A 15,524-nucleotide genomic window follows, 5' to 3' on the forward strand; every position below is an offset into this window, starting at 1 on the left:
GGGGCTCTGCTCCACCAGTGTCAAGGCTGTATCGGGGGAGCTCAGTTGGATGAGGAAGGCGCCTCTCCCATAGATGGTGACCTCCTGAATGTGGTCGCCCTCTAGTGTCAAGCTCGCCTGGATCCAATCTTGCACCTGTCGCCTTGTGGGTGTGAGGCCCACAATTTTGCACACAATCACCTTGTCCTGAAGGGACTGAACTACTTACCGAACCTGTTGTTTGTCGGCTAGAGAAAGAAGCACCTTAACGGCTGTGGGATTCAAGGGTGCTGCCATAGAGCCCCTCTGGCCAGACCAAAGGTCACCACCAAGATCTTCTTCCTTCTGACAAACATGAATGCTCCTGCTGCTGGTGAAGAAAGGAAAAGGGGGAGGTGGGGCGAGGGGGAATGGACAATGCGGGAGGGCGGAGGCGAAGAAGGGGGATGAAAGGAAGAAGCGGAGGGGGCAGGATGGAGAAGGAGCAGGGGGGTTTGGGGGTCAGGAAGAGGGCGGGAGGGAGGTGGAGGGGGAAGGAAGCCCAAGGGGGTGGAGAGGAGGCGAGAGGGGGGCGAGAAAGGGGAGTTGGGGGTGAAGGTGTGAAGGGGCGGGAGGGGTGAAAAGAAGGCAGAGAAGGAGGTGGCAAGTGGGAGAAGAAGGCGGAAGGGGAGGTGCAGGTGGGCAAAGATGGCGAGGCGGGGAAGGCGTTAGGAGGAGGGCGGAGAGGAAGTGGGGCAGAGCGACGGCCAAGGCGGGGGCGGAGCGACGGAGGTGGAGGGGAGGTGAGGCGGAACGACAATCGAGAAGGGGACGGGGGTGAGGCAAAGAGGAGGCCGAGGAGAGGCTAGAGGCGGGGTGGGGATGGCGGGCAACGGGAGCAGCCAAGTCCGCGAGCACGTCATATCATTTCTAAGGATGGGGTAAGATGGATCCTACAAAGATCCAAGCTATACAAGAATGGCGTGAGTTGAAAACAGTACATGAAGTATGTAGTTTTTTTTCTTATTACAAGAAGTTTATCATACATTTTGTTGATATCCGTCAATTTTCCTCTGTCCAAAGGAAAAGAGGAGGCTTTCTGGGATCTTGGTGAACTCTGCCTCTCTCCATGGGTCTTTGCCGCTGACTGCGAAGATGAACAGCTCCCAAGTGCTCCTCTCTGCTGCTAGCATCTCTACAAAGGAAGCTCCTCCCTGCTTATCCTCTGTAAACTCTAGATTGTTGAAGTCTCCTCCAAAAATCTAGGAGTCAACATCCAAGATGCACTTTGTCACTCGCCTCCAAAAAGGAGGGTGATGATGTCTATAGGCCAGTGCGTACACGTCCAAGATGCCAATCCTGGACTCACCCATGCAGAGACCCATCTACACTGCTCGACGTGTGATAAGTTTGCCTTGATTAGACCTCGGGAGCAACTGCCTAGGACACCGAGATGCAAGCACCTCTACTGCGACCTACTAGGGGAGACCACACCTTTGGACCTCTCCCTGGAAGCAGGTGATTGTGACGATTGACGTCCGCTGCTGAGAGCATGTGCTCCTGTACTAAAAGGAAATCCCCTACTTGTCCTACTACTGCCTCTACAACTCTTGCCGAAGTAACAGACGCTGAGGATGACTACATGCATGATCATGAAGTTCATGGATGTTGCAACTCACCATATTCCAACTCATGGACTCTCAAAATAGAGAACTGAGTGAACCTGAATCAAAGAGCAACAAATAGATGCCCCGAAACGCATAAATGAGCCAAGAAAAGAGCACACGTGGGCGTGAGCTCTAGGTGCTATAGCAGGTCCGAAATCCTCAAGAAGGTAGCTGGAGGGGTGCCAAATGCAATCATATAGCTCGAAATGTGTGAAGCACTTCAGTAAACCAGCTCCACGGTATACCGAGATGCTATAGTAGAGGTTTTTGGTGGACCAAAATGCAACAGCAGGTCACCAGTCCAAGCATCGGCTATTCTAGAGGAGTTAGAGGCTAGGAGTAGCTCCGAAATGAAGGCGGTTCTGCAGCAGCAATCCCAAAACAATTTGAAAATGCAAGCAGCAGCGTTAAAACAGGTAAAAAAGGCCTCCAAATGGCTTGAAAGTCTGCAATGAATGCCTCACTGATGGTCGACTTCTGCTACAACAGCCTGCAAACCCTAAAAACGGGGATGGAACAGCTCCAGATCAGCTCATGTGCAGGGGTGTCTTGGAAAATGTACTAGCCAGCCAAAAATCTCCACACATGCAGGCGCTTGTGGCTGCTAGGTACCAACCAGCAATCCGGAATACTGTCAAAGGGCTGGGTACTGCTCCACGAGATCCCAAATGGTGGCGGCAATGAAGGCAGACTATGGAGAGGCTAGGCGGGTAGAAAGGAGCGCAAAAAAGGCTGCAAAGAGAGGCGAAATGAGGTGGGTCAAACTGACGTATAAATTGCATAGCCTTCTCAGTCTACCCATATGCCCCATCGTAGTTGACAAAACAGACAGATTTACCTCCCTCCTTGAATTTCTTGCCTTGGAGTGCTTTTTGCTTCTGCCTCGATGCGTACTTCGTGAAGAATCAAAGAAAGAGGACAAGGATGAACTCAAACTACTGCTAAGAGTCCTTCGTCTGCATGTCTTGTGCTTGGGACTTGAAGATCTGATTCTCAGTGTCATTCTCCCTCTACACCGAGATTTATGTCGTCTCTTGGATGAACTTGCTGAAGAAGTGGACGAGGGCCTAGAAGAATGCCTTCTAAATTTCTTGGGGGAAGTTATAGACACGTGCTTGGCAGATTTCTCCGTGGGACTTGCTTCAAAAAGATGCTTAAATCATGGATTCTTTTTCAAGAATTCCTACTCCTGAATCTTGGCCTTGACAAAATCTCAATTGAGATCATATGCCGGTACCTCAGGTGCCTTCTTGTTGGGCAGCCTGGTGTTCGAATTTCTGTGCTCTCCTGATCCTGCCATCAGAACCAGCTGTTCTAAAATTCGAATTTCTCCTTTGACTGCAAAAACACAATCGGTTCCCAAACCTGGATGGGTCAAATCACTGCCCACAAAGCTGGCAATCAACTTAATTGAAGACTTAACTTTGCTGGCCACACAACTAGTATGAGAACTGATTCAAAAGCTGTCCCAAGGGTTCTCTTCCTCACAGAAAAATAATGAAATCAAGAGAGAGTGATATCTGCACAACCCCCTTATGATCGAACTGAATTTGCATCTCCTTGTCTCTTCTGCCTCTTCTGGTCCTCGACCACCTGCAGCAGAATTCTCTCAGCCGGAAATCACCACCACCAAGGGAAGTGGTGCCTTCTAATTTTGGCAGCTCTGGCTAAAAATAGCCACTTTTGCACGTGTGGCTCCTCTAGGATTTGGTTGTCCGCTTTTGCATACCTTTCCCATTAAAATGTGGGGGATTTTGCACTCTCCAAGAACCTACTACAAAATAAAACACCACCAAGCACATTTCACCCATTAAAGGTTAGTCAATGCATGCATTCTAGTTCTCTGGACTAATCCTAGTCCTTTGCAGGCATTCCTACCATGCAACCAATCATAGGGATAGAAACTTTTTCTACTTGAAAAAAGTCGACTCACTTTGACCAAAGTCAATACTCTTGACCAAAGTTAAAATAAAATGTTTTCCTCTTTATTTCTAGGGATAAATATGGCTTGTGACATAATGTATCACACTTATCTAAAACTGACATCACATCAACAAACTAGCATCTGGACTGCCACAACATCAAAATTTATATACTATAAACAGAAGTTCTAGAACGTCTGAAAACTATATTGACATATCCTTGGTGATTATATATTATCAACTGAACGTCCTGAAAACTGTGCTGCCATATTCCTGGTGATTAAAATAGCAGCTCCATTGGCAGTTAATACAAATGACAGTATCCAAATGCACTCCAGTTCCATAGATGAGACACAAATTCTTTCACGAATTAGGAGATAACCGCTTTCAAAATGCTGAAAAACATTCCCAAAATATGAACTTCATTCATCTAAAACAATAAAAGATTCAGGTTTCACATGCAATGTGCCTCCTTGCATTGCTGAAGTTGATGCGATCTTTTTTATATGACTGTCAGCCTTCTTCCACTAGTCAGCATTATATACTTTTTTGTACAGTGCTTGTGAGCTTTTGGACATGGCCATTTTTTGCACCATAAAAATGTGCACACGGGTCCCTAATAGAAAATTGGCAAGCTAAGGTTTGCATGTGTTGGAGCTTTTCCCACAAAGGAATGTGGCCTCATACCTAGATAAATTGAGAAATATGCCCAAAAGCAAAACACACATTGCAGTATTAAACCTCATTATCATGACACCAAGTAAGGTAAAATCCATCCTACATAGCAGGGGCTAGCTACTAGATAATCCACAAAATGAGCAGCTACAAACTTTTAAATATATTCTTGGATATTTCGTTCGAATGAATAGTATCAAAGTGAAGTTGAACTATCAGATGCAGACATGTATCTTGTTTGGCACACCTAAGAAACAAGAACTATATATATATATATATAGAGAGAGAGAGAGAGACACACACACACATTTCAAAGTGGAAGGTATCCGAAAATTACACATTGTTGCTTTTCTCGAAGCTGCAGCTCATCAATGACTTTGCTGACCTCTGAACCACTCTCTATCTGCCAAAGCACAAATCTACTGTGTTAGAATGGAGGAAGCTTGCTGTAGCAACCTCACACAGTGGAAGGAACTCTCAACTCCCTCCAATCTTGTGTGCGAACATCAGCCCATCAAAAATACCCCCTTTTCTCAGGGTTCCAGCTGCTATAAAAGAGCAGCAGATCCTCACCTCTTGATCTCCTAATATCTACCCTAGGATGCTCACAGGTGAGGCACGAATCTCCAACATAATGAGTATTATATTGTGGAAAACATCATGTGCTGACCCTTTTTTTACATGAACTATGTTGAATGAGTTCATTAAGTGATAGTGAGAGTGCTGTACTAAGCAAATTCAGGTGCATACTTTAGCATTGTTTTATTTTATTGGTATATGCATGCTAACATCATTCCTCACCATTGTATTTGGTCCATTTTCCCATGTGAATCCGTTTTCCGAAACACTCCTGATTTTACCTCCACTTGTACTATCTGCCTCAAACACTGTTACTTCCACTCCCTCAACTTTTAAACGGTAAGCTGCAGCAAGCCCACTAAAATTTTTGGACAGTCAAAAGAAAAATTTACTACTCGGGAAATGGAAAATCCATTGCCTCAGACAAAAACCTGAGACAAATACCTGATGCCTGCACCTACAACAGCCACAGACCCAAGAGATGGTTCTGCAATACACATAGTAAGTTCTACGATTCAGAAATCAACATGTGAGCATATTCATCCAAAATCCCAGAATACTTATTTGGGATATGCATAGATGCTTTCAAAAGTATTATGTGCACTTTCTCTTTGGTCATCAAGGGCATACTGCTATCACAAGAAAGGAGCTTGCTTAAACAGAATTCAAGCACTAGCATAGGGAACGATAAGGGAGGGAGAAGAAAAGAGAGGGAAAGAGAAGGGAAGAGAAGAAACAGAGGCAAAGAGAAGAAAAGAATGTACCATCCATTGTATATTTTACGTTTTTCTTGATGCCAATAAAATTTTCCAAGCATCATCATCCAAATATTTATGCTTTATAGGTAAAAGTTAAAAATGGTTCCACTCTTACACCGCATCGTTGATTTTCTATTCTTAATGCCAAATATTTTTGGCTTGTTTCCTTAAATTTCTAGATTCAACAAAGAAGAATAAAGTGGCAAACTTGAAAAGACAGTTTTACGTCCAAGGACAAACTTCCTCTTGATGCAAAGATATAATTCCTGGAATAGATGCCGCTTATATTTCAGACCCACAAGGAAGCCTTCGATTGTAGATAGAAAGAACCCCGTGTTTTAAAAAATCCTTGGATCTTCAATGTGCGCAGATGCATGCATATATTTTTCACAAATTCAGCTAAGCTATTTCCCAAATTAGTACTTATGTAAGTGCACACAGACCAACGAGACATGCTTTTAACACTTCCTTGGATCATCAATGTGTGCAGATGCATGCATATATTTTTCACAAATTCAGCTAAGCTATTTCCCAAATTAGTACTTATGTAAGCGCACACAGACCAACGAGACATGCTTTTAACACTTCCCCAATTGCAAATAAGAATTTGGCAACTATCAAAGCTAGCAAACCAAAGAGCTATAGATATTTACCCAAATTCTCACACAGGCTGGATTGCTGCAATCCTACATGTTTCAACTATCGTTTGGATTGCTTATCAAGAGCTATTAATTTTATCAAATATTCTACCAGGCATTGAAACATCTATAGTTGTGCACAGAACAGGTCATTATAGATCGATGTATCACTTATTTATTTGTATATTCAGAATTTATTCATGCATGTATTACTTTGGAATATGAGGGTCATCTCCCAGCAGTTTTGTAAGTTACTATCCGAGCTACCTGGAAAGCCATAACTTGGGAGCATTGAATCCAGAATACTGATTTTCAGGCAGTGTACTTGCTACACACTTTTGTGGAGATTCCCCTGAGAAGGACTTAGTCCTTTGCTGCTTGCATTTAGAGTCCTCCACCCTGGAACTTTTGTTCTCCTTTGCTCGCATTCGTTGGCCCTCGAGCCAAGGGGGATTTGTCTTTCAAGTACAGTCAATATTCAACACGGCAACCCTGCTTTGGTTAGGTCAAACATTGGCTTCGAACGTGAGCATTCAGTTGGTTGTACATTGTGTTCATGGAACGTGAACTTGTCAAAGCTTGTTGTATTTGTGCATTTGTCAGAGATGGCCTAGAATGCAGAAGATGTTTTTGGTGTTCCCAAGAGGATAAGTTGGATGGCACCAACTATTCTCCTTCGAGCTTATGATTACAAATCTTTGGGCTGCCATGGGACTTTGTGACTTTATCGCTGGCGATGACGTCCGTCCCACTCCTATTGCCCCAAGCATAGCAAGAGGTGCCGGGGGGGGGGGTTGTCGTCATGGGCAACAAGCTCCACCACAAGCAAAAGCACCTATTGGGATCACTCCAAAGCAGAGAAGATGGGATGCACAGGCTTTGTCTTTCATTGCACTATTCGTGAAGAGGTCCTGTCGGACTTCGTAAAATGCTTGGGACACTTTAGAAGCAATGTATCAGGCCCCTAACACACAAGAGTCTCATTTTTTAAAAGAGAGCTTGATTCGATACAGATGCATGAAGGACATTCAATGGCAGAGCATGTCATGAAGATCAAGACTTGCTTGAGCAACTTATGAACATTGATGAAGTCATACCAGATACAAAGCTTCTCTCTACTACACTGAACTCCCTATCAGAGTCATATCTTTTATGTCGATCAATTTGTCCCTAAGGGGAATCCCAACTCTCTCACCTTTCAAGAGTTGATGGGACTTTTGTTGCAAGAAGAGCAGACTATAAGGAACATGTCCGTAAGAATGCACGGTGGAGAGCAAGCTTTTGCTGCACAGATAAGCGAAAAGGCAAATATCAGCCCAAACATGAAGCAGGATAGACTCGGTACAGAAAGAATGCTGAAAAGCAGGCAAGCTCTGCTATCTGGTCACTTCATTACCGAATGCCAAGGAGAGGATTGCAAGGCAGAAATGCACGAAAGGATGATGCCTTATCAAATTTTATGGAGCATGATTGGGCCTTCTTCACATGTAGCTATGATGCCTCTATGGATCCTTGCACATTCAGTGTCAATTAACTGCATATACATGGTATTTTGATAGCAGTGCATCCAAATACATCACGTCTACGAAGGACTTATTTGATATGTTGTCATCTACTCCTATTGGCAAGAGGGTATCTTGCGCCAACACCTCTTCTTATCCAGTTATAGAAACTGGGGAGATCTTGCTTACAGTAGTTGAAGGCTCTAATCTCCGCATCCATGATGCTTTGTATGTCTCCGCGGGGATAAAGAAGCATTTTCTTTCAAAGTCTGCATTCACTAAAAGGAGGGGTTTGTGTCATGGAGAGTGATTATGCATTGGTGTTATCAGGCACACTCTGTCGCGGTCTATTTTATCTTGATGCATTGAGAAAAGAGCAAAAGTGCATACTCAGCTTCTACATCTACCTCTGCCATACAGGATGGAGAGTTGTGGCATGCAACGTTTGGACATTAAACTTTGGTACTCTTATGCTTTTGCAAAAAAAATTAGATGGTAGATGCCTTGCCTCCTTTGGAAGCTCCTCCTAAGCATATATGTGAGGAGTGTATTCTTGGGAAAATGCACACATTCCCCAAGGATGGTGCAGTCAGGGCTGCAAAGAAATTGCAGCCAGTTCATAGTGATGTTTGCCGTCCTATGAGGACACAGTCTCTTGGAGGTTACTTTATTTTGTTACTTTTACAGACGCTTATCAAGATTCACTTCATTGAAGAAGAAGTCAGAAGTGTGTGAGGGCTGTATTCTTGGGAAAATGCGCACATTCCCCAAGGATGGTGCAGTCAGGGCTGCAAAGAAATCACAGCTAGTTCATAGTGATGTTTGCCATCCTATGAGGACACAGTTTCTTGGAGGTTACTTCATTTTGTTACTTTTACATATGACTTCAAGATTCACTAGGGTGTTAGCACTCAAGAAGAAGTCAGAAGTGTTCACTGTGTTTAAGCATTTCATTGCTACAGAGAGAATCAATCTGGTTGCAGGATACAGAACCTATTTTCAGATAGAGGGGGGAGTGCATGTCCAAGGAGTTAGAAAACTTGTTGGGTGAGAAAGGCATCATGCATCATTGCAAGGTCAGCTATACTCTTGTGCATAATGGAGTGGATGAGCAGGTCACTCATGGAAATGCAGTTAAGTGTTCCCGATTTGAGGCATTGTCATTTCAGTTTGCAGTCTCTCATTTGTCATGGCTTTAGTGTTTTTCATCCCCAACTTTGGTGAGGGGGAAAAGACGGATGGGACAAACTATCCACTTTGGATCCATATGGTGGGAAGAAGACCTTGAAGGCCATCGTGAGGAAGCGACACTTGCAGTGTAGAATGTGGGAGAATAAAGCTCCCAAATCCCTTTCTCTCATCATCAGACCTTCGCAAATCTGCATATCCCTCATGTCCAGCTTGCAGAGACAGCATATAAAGAGTGAAGTATTTTGTAGGACAACTATGAGACAAATACTTCAGCAAGAGTGCTCAACTGCACAATTAGGTTACACAATGAAGATAAAGGTAGGTGCAACAATGCATAAGGTCAAGATTGGCTGCACTAGGCCAAAGGTGGACAATGCACTTTCCATGCTTCTTTTGACATGCTTCCAAGAAGGTTGAAAGGATTTGTGACCAGCGTAATGACCAAACAGCAATCCAAGCCTATAGAGCTAGCAGAAGCAATCCAAAAAAAGGCAAGTCCAAAGATGACAAATATTCCACAGGAGACAAGTCTTGCTTCTTCAGAAACAAGCTAGGCCACTTTGTGAAGGACTGCAAGACAAACAAGGCAGTCTAGAAGAAAGTGAAGACAAGCCCAAAAAGGAGTGAAATCAAACACATCCAAATTTTCCACTAAATAAAAATATGGAAGAGCATTCCAAGGTTTTACTAGCTTCACACAAAGAAGAGGAGTAGATTGCAAACAATGGTCGGGTCCAAACACACATCCAACAAGAAGGTTGAAAGGATTTGTGACCAGCGTAATGACCAAACAGCAATCCAAGCCTATAGAGCTAGCAGAAGCAATCCAAAAAAAGGCAAGTCCAAAGATGACAAATATTCCACAGGAGACAAGTCTTGCTTCTTCAGAAACAAGCTAGGCCACTTTGTGAAGGACTGCAAGACAAACAAGGCAGTCTAGAAGAAAGTGAAGACAAGCCCAAAAAGGAGTGAAATCAAACACATCCAAATTTTCCACTAAATAAAAATATGGAAGAGCATTCTAAGGTTTTACTAGCTTCACACAAAGAAGAGGAGTAGATTGCAAACAATGGTCGGGTCCAAACACACATCCAACAAGAAGGGGTGTTCATCATGGTTGAGTCTTCCCTTCACCTCTGGAGTGCCGACAGAAACTCAGTATGAAGACTGTGTATAAATGGATGCTCAAGTATGTATGGGTGTATGGATTTGTATGTGTGAGAGCGTATGTTTATACTATGATCTACACCCACTATTGGGCGCCGATGACGTCAGTGGGGATGTCTTAGTAGCTAGTCCATGCTATGCGTGATGGAGTTTATAATTTCAACCTTAGAGTGACTATCATGAGATTGAAACTGCACTATGTTGTGTTTTTAGAGGATGAGTTTAGACATGTTCCTGGACTCATCTAGATATATTCTTCTGCCGTATTGGCGGACATGCAAATTTCACCTTGTGAAGTTTTTGTCTATGTTGTGACCTGCTGGTTTTGCAATAATTCTTTCTATCGTAAGTGGGACATTGCCCTATCAGCTAGATTTAGATGCTCGTATGGGAGAGACAAATGAAATCATTTAGTCTTCACAAGCAGTTAGCTTGAATGAAGAGATTTTGGACTACCTTTTGATTAGCCTTCTCCTTTAGTGCTAGCCTTTGTCATGGCTGAGTCTGTCCTTCATCTCTGGAGTGCCGACAGAAACTCAGTACGAAGACTTTATATAAATGGATGCTCAAGTATGTGTGGGTGTGTGGATTTATATGTGTGAGAGCATATGTTTATACTATGGTCTACACCCACTGTTGGGCACTGATGACGTCAGTGGGGATGTCATAGTAGCTAGTTCTTGCTATGTGTGATGGAGTTTATCGTTTTCAGCTGTATGAGCGACTATCATGAGATTGAAACTGCACTACGTTGTGTTTTTAGAGGATGAGTTTGGGCATGTTCCTGGACTCATCTAGATATATTCTTCTGCCGTATTAGTAGACATGCAAATTTCACCTTGTGAAGTTTCCGTCCATGTTGCGACCTCCTGGTTTTGCAATAATTCTTCCTATCTTAGGTGGAGCATTGCCCTATCAACTAGATTTATGCTCGTCTGGGAGAGACTAAAATGAAATCGTTTAGTCTTCACAAGCAGTTGTAGCTTGAATAAAGAGATTTTGGACTACCTTTTGATTGGCCTTCTCCTTTAGTGCTAGCTGTCGTCATGGCTGAGTCTGCCCTTCACCTCCGCAGTGCCAATAGAAACTCAATATGAAGACTTTGTATAAATGGATGCTCTGGATTTGTATGTGTGAGAGCATATGTTTATACTATGGTCTACAACCACTGTTGGGTGCCGATGACATGAATGGGGATATCATAGTAGCTAGTCCCTGCTATGTGTGATGGAGTTTATGGTTTTCAACCTTATGAGTGACTATCATGAGATTGAAACTGCACAATGTTGTGTATTTAGAGAATGACTTTGGGCATGTTCCTGGACGCTTTTATATATATATACATATATTTTTTTATTTATTTATTTTTATTTTTTTATTGATGAAGAACAACAAGATATGAAGTAGGGATACCCTCCATGTATTTCCAATTATATGAAGGCTGATGATCTCAAGACTCATCCTCAGGGCCACCACGAGATCTTCTTTAATGTTTAACTTTGTTTGGTTTAACATTCTATTTAGTTGAATTTTAAAACAATTCAATATATGAAAATCTCCACAGTGATCTTATGTTGTTCACTTGAGATGATCAAGGTTTTGCCTTACCGAGCAATAAAACATTTTACAAAAGCCAGATGGTGGGTTGCAAGCGTCCCATTACTCCAACAATAATAGCCTCAGGTATGAAAGGATAAAACTTTAATCTGATCCACAAGTCCCTTACCTGAAAGCATGGTTAAAAACATATTCTAATGGGCAGCTAAATGGGCAAATAAATGCCTAATCTACAAGCCCAGAAGTTCGGTAGGTCTACTTCCACAACCCAGGCTCTGACACCAATATATTGGAGACCACTTGACTCAATGTTTTACTGTGTGGTATCGTCTCTTCTGTATGCTGGAAAGGCCACATAAGCCTTCAAAGGATAGTCATCATTTTATTTTTGCGCAGCCAATTTAACAAAACTTTGCTTGGATAAGTATGAAATCATCTTTGTCAAAGAAAAGCTGGCTGCAATATAGAAAGCGATTTAAATTGACAATGACTTATGTAATATTGTCCAATTCATTAGGCTGCTTCTAAAGTCAGTTGAAATCCTTACAAGGATAGGTGATGCATTATTTAACAAAGCTTGTCAGGTGTAATCTTTACAAGGCTAGGCAATGTCTTATTGAAGAAAGGTTGGATGGAACAGGCAGTACGCCAAAGGTGCTACAAAGTATACCTTCAGTTGTATTGTCATACACAGTTTGTTTTGCTGTTTCAGAAATGTAAACAGCAAGAGTTGGCACTACGTACAACTGCCAACAAGAAGCTAGAAGAAGGTTGCCAGAGGAGGGGAGAAGTTTGGGACTGCAGTCAAGCACAGTCCTACTCTCATTCTCCATTGTTTGCAAGCTTGCTTCCCATATCACCTGCCAGTGTTTCTAACTAGCTAAGGTTCTTGTTAAAATATGGTTCGTCATCATGATAGTTGCAATCGGTGCCGACACCCTTTGTCAAGTTCAATGTGTGGAGATGAGGTGTTGAATATAGTTCTGCTTTGCTGATGTTTTTGGTTAGAATTTGGTGCTGTTTTATTTAAACGACGGAAACACACTTGCAGGGCAGTTCATTCTTTGCTCCACCTTTGGGCTGCTACATCATCGTCGATTTTGGTGCATATTTGCTGCTTTTCAGCAGCAGCTTGTCTTGGAGTAGTAGATATCATCAGATCACAAGCACAAAGTACATCCCAATTCCCAACAAAGGCACAAACTATCCCCTGTGGAAGATCACAGTGAAGACCTTGATGGTTTCTTCAAGATTGTGGAAGGTCACCACCAGTTGCAACCCAAAGCCAGTTGCTGCTGTGGTTGTGGACATGATGACAGCCGCAAGGTACACAACAAAGGTGGATCCACATGAGGTTGAGAAGTGGGTGGAGACTGACATTGATGCTTATGGATCCATTCATATAAACCACAAAGGAAAGTGTAGTGTATATAAGCTTATGTGATATTGATAAATATATGAGACCATCACCTCAACAAGGACCTTGAATCTTCAAAATTCTTCTGATTCACTGCGATGGGATAAGGTAACACCATGAAGGTGTAAACAAAGTTGATGGCTATCAGAGACCCATGTGCTTGTTTTGGTGAACAATTTGATACAAAAGCTCTTGTATTGGTGGTCAAAAGCTTCCTTGAAATTATCAGAGCTTTGAGACAGCAGGCAGCACAGCCACCAACATTTGATGAGCTGAGGGAATGTGCAGGAGCATATACGCATAATGAAGATTGGGGCAAGGACATGACAAAAGACTAAAGGAAAGCAAAGAGTCAACTGAAGAAAAAGCTCCCAAGACACACATTTATCTTCTGACAAAGGGAATATCAAGAAAGAAGAAACGGAAGGCACGTGCTTTGAGGGACCACAAGGCAAGGCACTATGCCAAGAATTACAAGAATTACAAGAAGAAAAAGAATGGCAAAGCAAAAAAGGTAAACAAGTCTGAAGGAAGAAGTCCAAAGCTGATTTTGCACAGGTCACGAAGTTTCTTAGTCAAAAGTCATTGGATGAAAAGCAACCCAGGCTAGGATAGACAATACCACGAGGGCACAAGTGGACTTTAACCAGACAATACTAAAGGAGTCAATCAAACCTTCAAAGAGGCCTTTCAACCAAGTGGCGCTTCAAGTACAACGCATGAGTGAGGAATGATCAAGTTTAGGAGGCTGGCCAGAACCACAGTAACTGTGCCAACATGAGCAGCCAGGTCCATATCAAGGAGAGTAAGACAAGACAATTGGATCTATTGTGGATGGAACATGGATCTGTTGAATGCTGTCCAATCATACTATATGGCACACAACACCAGATCCCAATCCCATAACTAAGAACAAAAGGACTCATCATCTTGCTCGATGAGGGCAAGACCATCTCTTTGGAAGGACTTCAACGGAGGATGGACCAGGGTCCCTTGGGAACAAGAGATTTTTTTCTTGCCTTTGAAGGGACAATGAGCGTGGGGCACGCCTTGTCAGCGCTCAAGGCTTGGGACGGAGTGGTTTAAGGCCTCAAATGAGGAGCAGAAAGAGTCATAGGATGGTATATCCTTCACCTGTTCATCTATTCGTAGGCATGAGTGTGGATATCGAGGGAGGTTTAAAGGTCCAAGACAAGGTCCAATTTGGGACACTTGCAAGATCCACATGAGGTCTAACTTGAGTTCATTTCAGGACTGCATTTAGGATCCAATTAAGGCCACCTTTAGTGCACTACTGGGGGCAAGCCTTGGCTAGATGGCCAGCCTTCGCTACGTAGCAACTAGCGAATTGGTTGTTGGCTGTGTGAAGCAAAACAACACCGGGTCAATCAGAGTATATTGTGTGCACTAGGTTGACTACCTACTCTCGTCATGACCATTGACTCCCTAGGTTCCATCAATCGGCCCATTGACTCTTACTTCTTGTGAATAATAGCACACAAACTGCCTCAGCTTAAAACCTTATCAATCTGCTTTGATGGTTTTTAGACAAACGAACAAAATAGATCAAAACGTTGGCTCTAGGAAAGAAATTTCAAAAGCGAAGGCAATACGACAGAAGCACCTTGGCAGGACATGTCTTTAGGCAAGAGTCATTCCAGGCCGCCTTCTCCATACAATGGCACTGCCACAAAGGCTGTATGCAGTGCCTGGCATGCGTACCTTCAATAGAAGAGGCTCTTTGAATTCTATGGCGCTGCTCAACTTCAAAAACTCATCTTCAGCTGATTAAGATCTCACAGAAAGCACGCTGCTATGGATTGGTGGGCGACCCAGAACTAGTCAATCAAAGGAGAGCAAAGTATCCATTGTTCCAGGTCATTCTACAGAGAAGCGACCATTCTATGCGATGACCCACATGCGAAATGAGGCCAACTAGTTTCTTCAATTGCTAAATGACACGATCTTGGAGGGAGCAAATTCAAAATGATGGAGCAAGCACGAAGAAGGATAGGTGATAGATGGAGGACTTCACTGGATGGGTGCTGCTGAAGCGTCGCCATGCCTGGTATTGCCACAAGCTACTGCGCAGTGCGCTACCGAAGGCTACCTCGAGCAGTACACTAATGGGTTTATCCACAACAACAATACTTAATTGCTTCTCATGTCACATGACTCACATCCAATAGCGATTTCCAACACGCTACTGATTTTCTTGGATGCTTGTGGAAAATAGATACCCCCACGTTGAAAAAATGTGTCCACCAGTCGAATGCAAAGACTTTGAATGCAACCACACAACTTCCGTTGCATCTAATGTCACACCCATAGGTGCACGAGAAGCTCAAACGGTAGGGTGCCTGCGCACTAGAGTGGCTTCCCTCATTGAGTCCTGCCATGATGGCATAGACCTACATCAGTGCACATCCCACATTGGTTTGACCTAGCAACATGGTATTGGAGCATATCCTGATTTCCAACATCATATGTGTA

At 43.2% G+C, this 15,524-nt stretch overlaps 1 protein-coding gene across 3 annotated transcripts in view; it reads right to left on the reverse strand.

Moving 5' to 3' along the window:
• The window catches only part of HEMG2 (Flavin containing amine oxidoreductase family), a 141,688-nt gene extending 126,412 nt beyond the window's left edge, over positions 1–15,276 (reverse strand). The window contains exons 1-4 of one of the 3 annotated variants that reach the window (XM_087391766.1): positions 15,067–15,274; positions 5,246–5,288; positions 5,024–5,159; positions 4,560–4,625 (exon numbers count right to left, since the gene is read on the reverse strand). In XM_087391766.1, the coding sequence (XP_087247892.1) occupies positions 4,560–4,625; positions 5,024–5,159; positions 5,246–5,288; positions 15,067–15,094 (273 nt within the window). In that variant the 5' untranslated portion in view covers positions 15,095–15,274. Of the gene's footprint in view, positions 1–4,559; positions 4,626–5,023; positions 5,160–5,245; positions 5,289–14,753; positions 14,934–15,066 lie in introns of those variants that run through there. The other 2 variants (XM_087391769.1, XM_087391767.1) reach the window with 2 other exon arrangements.
• Between the last annotated feature and the right edge of the window lie 248 nt (positions 15,277–15,524).

Source organism: Dipteris shenzhenensis, chromosome 20 (genome assembly GCF_047967505.1).
Source record: "Dipteris shenzhenensis isolate YYH24624 ecotype China chromosome 20, Dip_SZ_1.0, whole genome shotgun sequence".
NCBI lineage: Eukaryota > Viridiplantae > Streptophyta > Polypodiopsida > Gleicheniales > Dipteridaceae > Dipteris > Dipteris shenzhenensis.